The sequence below is a fragment of the Cherax quadricarinatus genome, chromosome 26 (genome assembly GCF_038502225.1).
Source record: "Cherax quadricarinatus isolate ZL_2023a chromosome 26, ASM3850222v1, whole genome shotgun sequence".
NCBI classification, from domain to species: Eukaryota; Metazoa; Arthropoda; class Malacostraca; order Decapoda; family Parastacidae; genus Cherax; species Cherax quadricarinatus.
Genome location: NC_091317.1, coordinates 35359224 through 35375178, shown reverse-complemented (window position 1 = coordinate 35375178; position 15955 = coordinate 35359224). Strand labels below are relative to the sequence as shown.

The 15955-nt window shown below is 41.1% G+C and overlaps 1 protein-coding gene across 9 annotated transcripts in view; it reads left to right on the top strand.

Annotated features, from left to right (window-relative positions):
• Synd (protein kinase C and casein kinase substrate in neurons protein Synd) overlaps nt 1-15955 on the top strand; it is a 798660-nt gene that overhangs the window by 656288 nt on the left and 126417 nt on the right. For all 9 annotated transcript variants that reach the window (XM_070088932.1, XM_070088933.1, XM_070088931.1 and 6 more), the window contains one exon: nt 15639-15751. In XM_070088932.1, the coding sequence (XP_069945033.1) occupies nt 15639-15751 (113 nt within the window). The remainder of the gene's footprint in view (nt 1-15638; nt 15752-15955) is intronic.

Sequence of the window (15955 nt, the reverse complement as noted above, 5' to 3'; positions counted from 1 at the left end):
TTATTCTTTCTAATAATTGACTATTTGGCATCACATGAGAGTAGGAGGAGCTTATCCGTAGAGTGCCAGCCAATCAGGAACCATCTGGAAACATTGGCGGAATTCCCGCTCGCGAGAGGCAGGAGAAATTACGCTTATATCAACTCTATGGCTTATTTATCTATCAGAATTGATCTAATATGACATAATAAACACTATAAATAACATACAAATATGTTATATACTCTAGAATGAATAAAATAGGCCATAATATGGTGAGTGTCCACCAGCATTATTCAATATAAAATCATTTCCCCTCCTTCCCATGTCATATTCTTTGGCCTTTAGTAAGAGAAAATGGAGTTTTGAAGAGGATAACTGCAGCTTTATACTGAAAAAACCGAAACAAACGTGATTTTCAGGAAATTTTTTTTTTTCAAGACGGGGGGGGGGGGGGGGAGCCTGCATTCCAGGCCAGTATCTCGGAAGTAAGTTATTGACTTGATTCACTTCACTGCACCTTTATTACTTAACTAAGTGGAATAATATTCACAGGAATTGTAAAATAATGATTGTTCTTTTTTTTGGTGATGCATTTATGGAAATATTCCAAATATTTTGGGATTTATATGGGAATATAGGGCAGATATTTTGCAACAGTCCAAGAACTTACAAACTTTATTTTTTTGTGGAATAAAGATAAGATATTTAGAGGGAAGTAAGTCAAAAAATTGTACTAGCATTGTTCGCTCAGTACCAAGTCCTCAAACAACCTTACGTCGTACCATATAGGCCTATGATCCTGCCAAATGTCATTTTCAGTAAATCGTTCTTCTTTCAATTGTTGTTTGGGGTATCTTATTGACAGTTATTTACAGTAAATAGAATAAACACTTCGTCTTGTGCACCAGCAACGAAAGAAAACTGACGAGGAAAAAAAAAAAAGTTGTGCAACTGCCCCTTCAGTGTTTCTCCTTTTTTATGTTCTTAGCTTGTCATGGGACTCTTCTTCAGCATTAAGAAAATATTAAAGATTTTTTTATTTTTCTAAGGACAGTTCACATATATGCTTCAATGTAAAGACTTGATCTACACATCACCTACCCACTCTAATGCCTCCTTGCTCATCCACAATCCTGCTCTCTGTCTTACCTCTAATTTTTTTCAATAATAACCCTACTGTACACTCTTCCTGGTATACTCAGTAAACTTATTCCCCTATAATTTTTACAGTCTCTCTTGTCCCCCTTCCCTTTATATAAAAGAATTATACATGCTCTCTGCCAATCCCTAGGTACCTTCCCCTCTCTCATACATTTATTAAACAAAAATACCAACCACTGCAACACTATATCCCCCCCTGCTTTTAACATTTCTGTCATGATCCCGTCAGTTCCAGCTGCTTTACCCCCTTTCATTCTACATAGTGCCTCATGCACCTCCCACACACATCCTGCTCTTCTTCACTCCTAAAAGATGCTATACCTCTCTGGTCAGTGCATGAAATTACTGGCTCCCTTTCTTCATCAAAATACTCCTGCCATCTACCCAATACCTCCATCTCCCCATCTACAAACTCCCCCACTCTGTTTTTAACTGACAAATCCATTCGTTCCCTAGGCTTTCTTAACTTGTTTATCTCATTTCAAAATTTTTTCTTCATGAAAATTTCTTGACAGTGCCTCTCCCACTCTATCATCTGCTTTCCTTTTGCACTTTCTCACCACTCTCTTCACCTTTCTTTTACTCTCCATATACTCTGCTCTTCTTATAACACTTCTGCTTTGTTAAAACCTCTCATAAGCGACCTTTTTCTCTCTTATCACACCTTTTACTTCATCATTCCACCAATCACCCCCCTTTCCTCTTGCACCCACCCTCCTATAGCCACAAATTTCTGCCCCGTATTCTAATACTGCATTTTTAAAACTATTCCAACCCTCTTCAACCCCCCCCTTCCCCCATCACTACTCATATTTGCACTAGCCCACCTTTCTGCCAATAGTTGCTTATATCTCACCCTAACTTCCTCCACCCTTAGTTTATACACTTTCACCTCTCTCTTACTTGTTGCCATTTTCCTTTTGTCCCATCTACCTCTTACTCTAACTGTAGCTACAGCTAAATAATGATCCAATATATCAGTTGCCCTTCTATAAACATGTACATCCTGGAGCCTACCCATCAACCTTTTATCCACCAATACATAATCTTACAAACTACTTTCATTATGTGCTACATCATACCTTGTATACTTATTCTCTTTTTCATAAAATATGTATTACTTATTACCAAACCTCTTTCTACACATAGCTCATAGCTCAATTAAAGGCTCCCCATTTTCATTTACCACTGGCACCCCAAATTTACCTACTGCTCCCTCCACAACATTTGTACCCACTTTAGCATTGAAATCCCCAACCACCATTACTCTCACACTTGGTTCAAAACTCCCCACACACTCACTCAACATTTCCCAAAATCTCTCTCTCTCTCTCTCTTTCTCTCTTTCTCTCTTTCTCTCTTTCTTTCTCTCTCTCTTTCTCTCTCTTTCTCTTTCTTTCTCTTTCTCTCTCTCTCTTTCTTTCTTTCTTTCTTTTTTTTTACACAGGGTTTGACAAGGTTAAGGATCCCTAGCTTTATTGACAAGCTATTTACAGGTTAAGGATTCCTAACTTTATTGGCAAGCTAAGAGCTGTTACCTACATCAGCATTTTTATTGTTATGAGACATACAAGTAGGGAACAGGATGAAGTTGGAGCCATCTGTGGGCCAGCATTTTCATTTGATCAACTGACTTTATCTCGTTGACATCATTATGCTGTACGAATGTGTTCCATACTCGAGTCATCCTGGGTATGTATGATCTCAGATGGAGTGATGTTCTGGAGAAGGGTACAGCCAGAGTGAAGTTGCTGCTTTCTGCCCGTCTTGTGGCATAAAAGCTTGTTTCACGCTGTCCTCGAAGTGGATCCAAGTGTGGTATTTTGACAATATTGGCCTTGTACATAACAGTAAGGCCACCCACATCCCTCCTGTGTTGAAGGCTCTGCTGAAATGACAGATCTATGCAGGATGGGTCCAGGCGAGAGATGAGACGTCTTGCTCTGTTCTCTACTCTGTCAAGCAGTCGCAGATGAGAGGGGGGCAGGCAAACCAAGAAAGTGGAGCATACTCAAGGTGTGAGCGTACTTGCGCCTCGTACAGGATCTTGCAACCCCTACTGTCAAGCAGATGCGAGATACGGCGAAGTGCTGTAAGCTTCCTGGCTGCCTTGTTTGCAAGATTCACAACATGGTCCTTCATGGTTAGTTTGGAGTCAAATTTCACCCCAAGGATATCAACTTCTCCAGGTGCCAACACCCTCCCATTCATCCTTACTACTGCACCAGCATTACCATCATGGTGCCTAGAGACGATCATCATTTGCGTTTTCTCAGGTGCAAATGTTACTTGCCATCTATTTCCCCAAGCTGATATAGCTCTCAGCTGGTGATTGATGTAGCTTAGAGCAGCTGGCATTTCTTCTCTTGGATAAGTGAATGTCAGTGTACAGTCATCTGCATATGCATGTGATTCTGGGATGAGATGAAGAAGGTCGTTGAAGTAGACATTCCATAACAGTGGACCCAGCACGCTACCTTGTGGAACACTTGCCCCAATAGGATGTCTTGCTGATTCCATTCCATTGAGAACTACACTTAGAGATCTACCATGAAGGTAATCACTGAGGAGACATAGCGTAGAGCCTGCAATTCCCAGTGCTTGAAGTTTTGCTAAGAGGCCCTGGTGCCACACCCGGTCGAAAGCGCCAGCAATGTCCAGTGCTACCACACAGCTGACTTTCGATTCATCCAGTGACTGGTGCCACTTAGTGGAGAGGTTTAACAACAGATCAGCAGCAGAGTAACCTTTCCTGAAGCCATATTGGCGATCACAAAGTAGTGAGTGGTAGTCAAAAAACTCATTTGTCTTGAGATTATTGTCTCGAGGATCTTACCAGTGATTGACAGGAGTGACACTGGTCTGTAGTTGCTGATTTCTGCTCTGCTCTTCTTTTTGTGAACAGGGACTACATTTGCCTCTTTCCATAGAGAGGGCCATTTACACTGTACTAGGCAGTGCTGAAAGATGCGAGTTAGAGGTGCTGCTAGCTGGTCTGCACATCTTCTCAACAATCTTGGGCTCAACTTGTCTGGGCCCACAGCATTTTCTTGGTCAAGCGATTTAAGAAGGAAATGCACCTCCTCCTGCCTTATTGTCACCACTGACAGTTTTGACACAGTTCTTGCAGCTAGCCAAGGAGGGTCCCTTGCTGGATCAGGAACTTGCATTTTGGTAGCAAAGTGTTCAGCAAAGAGGTCCGCCTTCTCTTGATACTAGTAGAGGTGGTCCCATCCTGTCGATTTAGAGGTGGAATGAGCTCATCAGGCAGATAACCTTGTCTGTCCTTGACCAGGGACCACCAGGTTTTGGAGCCTACCCTACCTGATGCTAGCTTTCTTTTAGTGTCCACCTCCCATTTAGCAATGGCCCACTTTTGAACATCACCTATATGCCTACAGGCTTGCATGTGCAAGTTCCTGTTATAGGTGGTAGGATGTCTCTTATACCTTCGCCATGCTTTGTACTTAGCAGTAGCAGCCTCTCTACAACGAAAGCCAAACCAAGGCTGATCTGTAGGCTTTGTCACATATTGCCGGTGAGGAATGTGTTCTTGTTGTAGATTAAGGATGTGTCCAGTGAAGGCTTTCACTTGGTTGTCAACATCCCCTTGGAGAAGAGCATTCCAATCGGTGGTGGCGAGCTCAGAGCGAAGGGCTGGCCAATTACCTCTTTCCCATAGCCAGGTTGTGCGTGTGGACTCCTCACCTCGTTCTGTTGGGATCTTAAGTGTCGTAAAAACAGCCTTATGGTCAGACGATCCAACGTAGCCGAGGGGTTGACAAGTGACTATGCCTTCTGCCAGATCACTCACTACTGGGTCAAGGGAGGAGCCAGAGATATGAGTAGGGAAATCAACAAAGTTTCTCATGTCAAACACTGCAAGAAGGTCATCAAAGTCCCTCTGTATAAGGTGCTGGTTGAGGTCACCAACAATTATAATATGTTGACAGTTGTGTTGTAGCAGAAGGGAGTCAATATTTTCCATTAGGAAGTTGATGGGGTCTGCATGTTGCCACTGAGGTCTGTATATTGCACATGCTAGTACAGAGGTACTAGTGTTTATACAGAGCTTGAAGAACATCATTTCAAGATGTGTAGGGGTGGCAACATCAATGTGCTGGGCATGATCACTTTTAGAGAAGCACACAGCAACACCTCCTCCTTGCCCTTGCCTGTCTCTTCTCATCCATGAGGTGTAGCCAGCAATTCTTGCAAAATTTTCTGGAGTCCTGTCATCCAAAAATGCTTCAACAACAGCTATCATGTCGGGACGTCGAGTGTTCACAAAACTATGTGTGAGCTCTTCAACATTAGTAATGAAACCTCTAATGTTGGCCGACAGGATGCTGATAGACTGGCTCCTCATGATGAAGTGGTCAGCTTGAGGTGGTGGGGGTGTAGGGAATGTAAGGTGCCTGCCCTTGAGAGAGGTAGGGTACTGAGGCAGCTGCTGGGATGTAGGTCTGTGGTCTTGTATAAGGCACAATACCACCTGCTGGGCTGGGATAGGAGTAGCTAAGTGGGTGACGTGTGAGTTTGTTCACCAATTCAGAGATCCTGCTGGTTTGTTCTGAGAACAGGTCTCTAAACAGGTGGCCCTGTCTGTCAAGTTCCTTTTTCTTCCGACACTGGTCCTCCTGATGTCCTTTCTTGTAGCAGTAATTACACCTGGTATCTCGCAGGCAGTTGTAGGCAGTGTGCCCCTTCCGGTGACAGCGAGAGCACAGCCTAGGTGCCTGGGAGGGTGGACTAGGATTTGTTGCACCTCCTGTGTTTTGCAGATTTGTCCTCAGATTCTGCCACTGGAAATGTGTTAGTGGAGGGTGAGACGGCTGTAGATGTCTTCCTCCTCCACGTCCTCTTCCACGTCCTCTGCCCCATCCTCTACCAGTTCTGACAGATGTCCCTGCTGTTCGTACTTTGGCGCAGTAGGTGTTCAGGTGCAGTGATAGTTCCCTGATCATTAACTGCACCAATCTCTGGTGGAGAAACTCCTGGCTCAGAACTTGCTGATGAAACACTGTTACCGGCTTCTGGAATAGTGTCGGCAGGTGTGCTGACAGGTGTAGGATCAGAGATGGTATGTGCACTGTCAAGTGGACTGGCAGTGGCTGAAGCAGAGATGTCAGGTGTAGGAGAATTAACAGATCCAAGGCTTCCCTTGTTGCTGGGAAGAGGATTTGTTCCCTCTGTGGTGGTCAGAGGAATTGTGTTAGAATTCCCAAAGGTAGTGTTTTGAACTCTGTCAGTCTGTGGGACCTTAGCGATGACAGAATTCCACCAGTTATTTACCCCTGAGTTAAGCTCAGTGTGGGACTTCCAGTCTTTTGACAATAGTGTCACCATCAGCTGAGCAGCTTACGTCACTTGATGTAGGCTTGCACTGGCCTTCTACAATAGCTTGTAGGTTAATGATTTGAGGAGCTCATGAAATGCTTCCCTGTGATGGATTATCTTAGCTGCAACTTTACAACACAGCCCAAGAGGGCAGTCTTGATCTTTGGACAGGAGTCCCTGAGGTAGGACTTCTGAACCTTCCTCCTGTAGCTCCAGGCTTGTATCCACATATACCACAGGATTATGGATATCCTTTAGTTTTCTGAAATTTTCAACCTGGCTGCAACAAAATTCTTCTGGAATGCAATCTGTGTGGCAGTAGTTGGAACAAGTAGGCTCCTTACACCTAAGAAGAATTTTGTCCCGTGTAGTATACCTACAAACACTGCAGTAACTACTGGGACAATAGCCAGATAGCGTAGATATTCTTGCTATTTTGCGGTGTGAAGTCATCCCAGAGGAGGCTTGTAGGTTTGCAATGAAGTTCACAGGAGAGAGAGGGTGGGTGGTGGTATCGTGGGTGGGGTGGAGTATCGTGGGTGGGGGTGTTTATAGCGGGATTGGTAGTGATGGCGGCAGTGGGCCACGAGCTGGAAGTGTTGCCTTCTCACTATCACTTAATAAACACTGTTTATCCTATCCACTTTTCCACTAGAGGAAGATGTTACACAAATCACTATGTTGCATTGTACCAGTCACGTTGTTATAAAGCACCAGATGCTAGTACATAGCACAAAAACATATATAATATTAGATAATATTAGATGCTCACTCTGAAGGCAATAGTGACGTCACTCCTAAGGCCTGCCGCTGTCCCCTCACTCACACCATGTCTTCACCATACCACACTTAAATATCACTGATATTGCTTATATTCACTTCAGTGGAGGAGTTGGCTTACTTGTACTAATGTGTTGTAGTTAGTTCTTCGTCACTGAACAGTTTTTATCCTCACCAACCCTCGTATTTAAGTAATATTAAGAAAGTTTGACCACACTAACACGTCTTCCCCCCTCCCTCCCCCCCTTCTCTCTCTCTCTCTCTCCCTCCCCCCCTTCTCTCTCTCTCTCTCTCTCTCTCTCTTCTTCTCTCTTCTTCTCTCTTCTTCTCTCTTCTTCTCTCTTCTCTCTCTCTTCTCTCTCTCTTCTCTCTCTCTTCTCTCTCTCTTCTCTCTCTCTTCTCTCTCTCTTCTCTCTCTCTTCTCTCTCTCTTCTCTCTCTCTTCTCTCTCTCTTCTCTCTCTCTTCTCTCTCTCTTCTCCCTTCTCTCTTCTCTCCTCCCTCTCTCCTCTCTCCTCTCTTCCTCTCTCTTTTTTTCTCCGAGTGCATAAATGCTTACTATAACCCATTTTTCACATCCAACCCTTATTTTACTCCACATAATCCTTGAATTAATTCATTTATATTCCCTCTTTTCCTGCCATAACTTATCCTTCAACATTATTGCTACTCCTTCTTTAGCTCTAACTCTATTTGAAACCCCTGACCTAATCCCATTTATTTCTCCCCACTGGAACTCGCCCACACCCTTTGGTTTTGTTTCACTTAAAGCCAGGACATCCAGCTTCCCATTCATAACATCCACAATCATCTTTCTTATCATTCGCACAACATCCACACACATTCAAACATCCCACTTTGACGGTTTTCTTCTCTTTCTTTTTAGTAGGCTATACGGGGAAAATGGGTTACTAGCCCATTGTTCCCGGCATTTTAGTTGACTTTTATAACACGCATGGCTTACGGAGGAAAGATTCTTATTCCACTTTCTCATGGATATAAAAGGAAAAACAATAAGACCAAGAACTGTTAAGATAAAATCAAAGAAAACTCAGATGAGTGTGTATACATAAGTGTGTTAGGTAAGACACATATGCAACAGTTAGGTATCTTTATTTCGAAACGTTTCGCCTACACAGTAGGCTTCTTCAGTCGAGTACAGAAAAGTTGATAGAAGCAGAAGAGACTTGAAGACGATGTAATCAGTCCATCACCCTTAAAGTTTTGAGGTGGTCAGTCCCTCAGTCTGGAGAAGAGCATTGTTCCAAAGTCTGAAACAATATCATATTGTGACCTAAGTGTAAGTAGAAGTAGCAAGACATACCTGAAATCTTGCATGTTTATGAGACAGAAAAAAGACACCAGCCATCCTACCATCGTGTAAAACAATTCGCAGCCTGGAATTGAGGTCGACCGCTGTTGTCGTCAAGGTTATCAGGTCAAGGTCAGATGTTGCTTTCTTTTTTGAGGAGGGTATGCAGAGACACTGTGAGATCCAGCTCTGGGGCCCTGATGGTCATACTATTATTATTATACGTATTATTATTATTATTTATTAGTGCGAACGTATTCTTATAATAATTTTTTTATTTATTTTTTTTTTTAACAAGTCGGTCGTCTCCCACCGAGGCAGGGTGACCCAAAAAAGAAAGAAAATCCCCAAAAAGAAAATACTTTCATCATTCAACACTTTCACCACACTCACACATTATCACTGCTTTTGCAGAGGTGCTCAGAATACAATAGTTTAAAAGCATATACGTATAAAGATACACAACATATCCCTCCAAACTGCCAATATTATTCTAGGTAGTAGGTTGGTAGACAGCAACCGCCCAGGGAGGTACTACCGTCCTGCCAAGTGAGTGTAAAACGAAAGCCTGTAATTGTTTTACATGATGGTAGGATTGCTGGTGTCCTTTTTTCTGTTTCATAAACATGCAAGATTTCAGGTACGTCTTGCTACTTCTACTTACACTTAGGTCATATTACACATGCATGTACGTACAAGCATATATATACATACCTCTCTGGGTTTTCTTCTATTTTCTTTCTAGTTCTTGTCCTTGTCTATTTCCTCTTATATCCATGGGGAAATGGAACAGAATTCTTCCTCCGTAAGCCATGCTTGTCGTAAGAGGCGACTAAAATGCCGGGAGCAAGGGGCTAGTAACCGCTTCTCCTGTATATATTACTAAATGTGAAAGGAGAAACTTTTGTTTTTCCTTTTGGGCCACCCTGCCTCGGTGGGATACAGCCAGTGTGTTGAAAGAAGAAAGAACATATATTATTATGTAATTGTTATATTATACGTATTATTATTATTTATTATAATAATACTCTTGCTTACCCTTTGGAATTTTTATTCACAAAAAAAAAAAAATAGAAGATTTACTGTTATGCAGACTACTGCATTATTGTAATATTTATATAAATAATGTCAACCCATTCATGACTGCGTATTGGAATAGCCAGTCAGATAGGTATTGGACAGTGACATCATTTGTTTACTCTTGAACATCACCAAAAAATCGAACATTTCTGCTGATTTGAGCTCAGTTTCAAGGTACTTTTCGTCATGAAGCCAATCAAAATCATATCTATTTCTGTAGTATATCTTCCATTCTATCAAATGAGACCAAAAAAATGAGAATACAACCATAAAAACCATACATAAGAACATAAAGAAGGAACACTGCAACAGGCCTACTGGCCTATGCAAGGCAGGTCCAATTCTCCCACCAGCTTAAGCCAACGCCCTGACCTAGTGAGGCCAGACACGTCACTTAAGGGAGGAGCACGGCAACCGACCTAGTAGCACAAGCTAATCAGGTCCAACTCGCACCCACCCACGCCCATTTGTATTTATCCAACCTATTTTTAAAACTACACAATGTCTTAGCTTCTGTGATGGCACTCGGGAGTTTGTTCCACTCATCCACAACTCTATTACCAAACCAGTGCTTTCCTGTGTCCTTCCTGAATCTGAATTTTTCCAATTTAAAACCATTGCTGCGAGTCCTGTCTATGCTAGATATTTTTAGCATGTTATTTACATCCCCTTTATTAATTCCTGTTTTTCCATTTATACACCTCAATCATATCCCCCCCCCTAAGTCTATGCCTTTCTAGAGAGTGCAGATTCAAGGCCCTCATAGGGCCTTGAATCTGCACTTCCCTCATAGGGAAGATTTCTGATACATGGGATCAACTTTGTCATCCTCCTTTGTATGTTTTTCAATGCATTTATATCCATTCTGTAATACGGTGACCAGAACTGAGCAGCAAAATCTAAATGAGGCCTAACCAAAGATATATAGAGTTGAAGAACAACCTGAGGACTTCTATTATTTATACTTCTAGATATGAAGCCAAGGATTCTGTTAGCTTTATTGCGAACACCAATGCACTGTTGTCTTGGTTTTAGATTACTGCTAACCAGAACTCCTAAATCCTTTTTGCAATCAGTAGTATTAAGATCTACATTATTTAGTTTATATGTGGCATGGTTATTTTCCTGTCCAACATTTAGAACTTTGCATTTGTCTATATTAAACTGCATCTGCCACTTCTCTGACCATTGCATCAGTCTATTCAAATCATCCTGGAGTGCTCTAGTGTCCTCATTAGAATGAATTGGCTGGCCTATTTTGATATCATCAGCCAATTTGCTTATGTCACTATTTATTACCTCATCTATGTCGTTTATGTAAATTGTGAACAACAACAATGGCCCCAACACTGACCCCTGCAGAACACCGCTTGTAACGTGCCCCCATTCTGATTTCTCCCCATTTATGCAAACTCTCTACTGCCTATTTTTCAGCCATGCCTCTACCCAGGAAAAAATTTCTCCTCCTGTTCCCTGTGCCTTAAGTTTCCTCACTAGCCTCTGATGTGGAACTCTGTCGAAAGCCTTACTGAAGTCCATATACACAATATCATATTCATTACCATGATCTAGCTCCTCAAACACCTTAGTGAAAAAAGTTGGTAAATTCGTAGGACAGGAACGCCCCTTTGTAAAACTGTGTTGAGATTCATTAATCAATTTATGCCTATCAAGATGGCTACGAATTGCTTCGGCAATTATTGATTCCATAAATTTTCCCACTGTGGAGGTAAGGCTTATTGGTCTATAGTTCGAAGCTAAGGACCTGTCACCTGCCTTGTAAATAGGTATTACAGTTGCCATTTTCCACTTATCATGCACTATGCCAGTTTGTAGTGATATGTTGAAAAGATTAGCCAAAGGTATGCTAAGTTCCTCTTTACATTTTTTTAATGCCCTTGCAAACAGTTCATCAGGGCCTGGGGATTTATTATTAGGTTTAATCTCTCTATTTGTCTGAGAACCATGTCACTAGTTACCGCAATCATGCATAATTTATTATCGTCCTATTGTACTCAATCTGTTATTTCAGGAATTTTGCTAGTATTTTCCTGGGTAAAAACTGAGAGGAAGTAAGTATTGAAAATTTCACACACATCCTTATCACTGTCAGTGATCTGACCTGAGTTGCTCTTAAGTGGGCTTGTCTTGTCCCTAATCTTCTTGACTAATACTTCTTGATGTGAAGCCAAGGATTCTGTTAGCTTTATTGTGAACACTTATGCATTGTTGCCTTGGTTTCAAATTAATGCTAACCAGAACTCCTAAATCCTTCTTGCAATCGAGAATCAATTTCTTTCAATTTTGGTGTACGTTAAGAAGCATCTTTCCATCATACATTGCCCAAGTTTCAATGAGATAGTCCAACAAACAACTGAGATTCAGTTCCTTAGATCAAGAGCAAGAGCCTTTCACCAGCGTCATGGAACCTTCCTTGAGGCCCGCTTACAACTTGAAATTTCACTCGCATCTGGAAGCAAAAAATCGACCGAACTGCTCATATCTTGGAAAAACTCCCATGGTGGGGCACTCATAAGTAGAGGTTCCACTTCATTTATGGGTGGAGTTGTAAGAGAAGTGAATGCTCGGGTGTTAGCAAGAGGTGTGGGGTTAAAGGATATAGAATCTAATACAAAGTGGGAGTTGTTACAGTTGCTCTTTGCTGATGACACTGTGCTTTTGGGAGATTCTGAAGAGAAGTTGCAGAGATTGGTTGATGAGTTTGGTAAGTTATGTAAAAGAAGGAACTTTGGTAAGTTATGTAAAAGAAGGAACTTAACCCTTTCACTGTTGGTGCCGTAGTACTATTACGAGCCAGTGTTGGTGCCATAGTACCACGCCAAAATTCTAGCGGCTTCAAATCTAGCAGAAGAAAGCTGGTAGGCCTACATGTGAGAGAATGGGTCTGTGTAGTCAGTGCGTACTTTAAAAAAAAAAAATCGGGGAACTAGTGGTACATTGTGGGAATGCCATTGCAATAGTCCTTGTTCAGCATGCCTAGCAGTAAGGAATATCTGTCTCCCCGGTGAATTTGGAACTCTTCTCTTCCAAAGTGATAGTTCTAACACAGATGGAAGTGTCAGTGAAGATGAATTTCATGGTTTTGAGGAGTTTGTGACCGAAAGCAATGCCCAGGATACAGTTGCGGCTCATGTATAGGCAACTGCAGCACCCCCTATTGTCACTTGATATTATCGATGACATTCAATATAATGAGTCTTTTCTTTCTTTAATTCTTTCTTTATACTTGTACATTATATAATCCTTAAGCTTAATGTCAGTAGCCATCCCCTAGTACATGAAAAAATTACAAAAATCCTTGTATGGAACTCTGCACTTCACAGTTCCAGTGACTCAGTGTTTGGCTGTTGTGCGCATGCGCACATGTCTGAGATAAGATGCTGCACACTAGATAGAGAGAGCACTGTCACTGATGCAGTGCTGACCCTGTTGTGCAAGTGTAAGGCAGTGTTTCTTTTTGACTCGGTGACGTGTGTTGTGCTTAAAAACCATGTACCATATTCTTGAATGTGATAAAGTTTAGAATTAGATGATTATCATGCTTCCAGCTATTTTATTTTATATGCTTGTTTCGTTTTACACAATATTAAAACAATGGCTAAAAATTTTCTGAAGCAGCAGCACCACTGATTTTAGCTATGAGCCACCACTGCCAGGATACCAGATACAGATAGTAAAAAGGGAAGGCAGCTTGGGTGGTGGGGAAGACGGTGTGTAAGAAAGTTTATTCAGTTATACACGAATACAGTTACATAGGTTATCATACGTAGCAGCATGTGTAGAGAACCTAGGATGACCCAAAAAAGTCAGAGTGACTTATTTCCAGCATGGGTCGTGAGCAAAGACAGTGTGGGTGTGGGGAAGGCAGTGTGGGTGGTGGGGAAGACAGTGTGGGTTTGTGTAAACCAGCTTTGTAAACAATATAATGTTTGTGCGGTTATTGTGTTGCATATGAGTGGAGGCCTGGTCACAGACCGGGCCGTGGGGGCATTGACCCCCGGAACTCTCTCCAGGTAAACTCCAGGTAATATATACAGTATATATTATGCATTATATTGGTCTCACAGGCCACAAATGTTAGTTGAAAAAATAAAATATTAGAAACGAAAAGAAAAAATAGAATAAAACTAAAAGTAATATTACCGAGTGAGCGGCAGCCGCAGATGTTGCCATAAGCTGTTCACATTGTCAACTTCACACTTCTATATCTCGGTAAGTACTGATTGCAAAGTTTTTTTTTAACAATCAGAAAAATATTCTTAAGATTTTGGTAAGAAAAAAATTATTATTATTATTCTTATTTTTTTTTTTTTTTTTTTTATTTTTTTTTTTTTTTTTTTTTTTTTTTTTTTTTTTTTTTTTTTTTTTTTTTTTTTTTTAATATTTTTCAACACACAGTAGGTTTGTGATCAGAGGTCTCGACAGTGAAAGGGTTAAAAGTGAATAAAGGAAAGAGTAAGGTGATGTGGATAACAAAAAAATTAGGTTACAGAAGATTGGATATCAGATTGGAGGGAGAGAGTATGGAGGAGGTGAATGTATTCAGATATTTGGGAGTGGATGTGTCAGCAGATGGGTCTGTGAAAGATGAGGTGGCAGTGATATGACAGATAATTGATATAATAAGAGATATAACTACCCTTTGCTTTTATAAACATTGCTACACGCTTTGGCATAGAATCGACCATATTTTGGCAAGTTCTTTGTCATCGTACCAGGTTTAAATAACAGCAGCAATTAGCTTCTCCACAGTGGAACAGTACTGTTTTGCAATCCTGTGTTTCATTATTGCCCATAGATTTTCGATTCGGTTGAGGTCAGGAGAGTTTTCAGGCCAGTTTAGAATGCTTAGCCCACTCTCTTCGAAGAATGTCGACATTTTTCTGGAAGTGTGGTATGGAGCAAGATCCTGCTGGAAAATGCCTTCTCCACCAGGAAAGTCTCTATCTACAATGGGAGGCAAATGAGTTGCCATGATTGCATTGTATTTATTACTGTTCATTCCTTCAACAATAACAAGCCGTCCAGTAAATCTACCCCAAACATCTTGGGTGGATATTGTGGCGCTTGTTGATTGTGTCCATTCCAAAGAGATTCGCCTTTGCTCCATCTCTCTACCACTGATCTGTACCAATGTACTTCAAGATGTACCTCCTCTGAAAATATAACTTTTCTCCATTCATCTGTTGTCCATCCCTTATGATCGAGTGTCTACAGCAGCTGTTTTTTCTTCACAGCAGCAGTCTATAATTGTTTCTTTACCAGCTTTCTGGCAGTTCTTCCAACTTCACTGGGCCTTCAACACATTTATGCCAGTTGAAGCCAAATCTCTCTGTAGATCTTTGATGGTTTTCTTGGGATCCTTCACACTGTTTTTCATGATAATCTTGTCACTTTGAGGTGTTGTCTTGCATTTTATTCCATCTCTTCCTCAATGCAGCTCTCCAGAATCACCAGTGTCATCAGCTCTATTCAGACTCTGACCAACAACTGACTTTGCTTGGCTCAGATTTTCAGCAATCTGTCTGATACTCAAATCAGCATGTTTTCTAAGAGCTGCAATGCTTGCATGCTTCCTGAGTGTGACATCCATCATGAATTTCAGCAGTAATCATGAATTGAAGAGAAGAATTTGGGAAAACCACATTCACTCATGGAGCAAGCTTGCAAGGATAGCATTACAAAACAACAGTTGTTTTGGCACTGATGAGAGTCACAGGGTAACATCACAGCTGGATGTTTGCTAGAAGTTGGTAGCAAACTCTTCTAAAAAGAAAAGAACCCAAACACCATTAATTAAGCTAGACACTAAGACAAATTATGAGATAATCACATAATTTACTCCTTTCCCAATTAATTTGTGCACTACTGTACATTAGCAGTGCTTACATTTGTGTGATAATTTGTGAGACAAGAATGCTTATTAGTTTTAGGATTGTAACTTGTTTAAATTTTCTTCTTCAGGAAATGACACACGTGTTTGAGAAGGCACAGGAAGCAGAATCTAAGAGGCTAATCTTCTTCAAAGACATGCTTTTTGCCACACACAAATGTCTTAACATATCAAATGATCCAAGGTAAATGTGATAGTAAATAATGTAAAATGCTTTTTGTTAACATGTATAATTAGTGGTTGACTATACAGTAAGTAGTTTTGTTTACTAAGTGCAAATGTTTTGTTTACTAGATGTGTTTTGTTTACCAGGTGTAAGTGTTTTGTTTACCAGGTGTAAGTGTTTTGTTTACCAGGTGTAAGTAGTTTTGTTTACTAGGTCAAATAT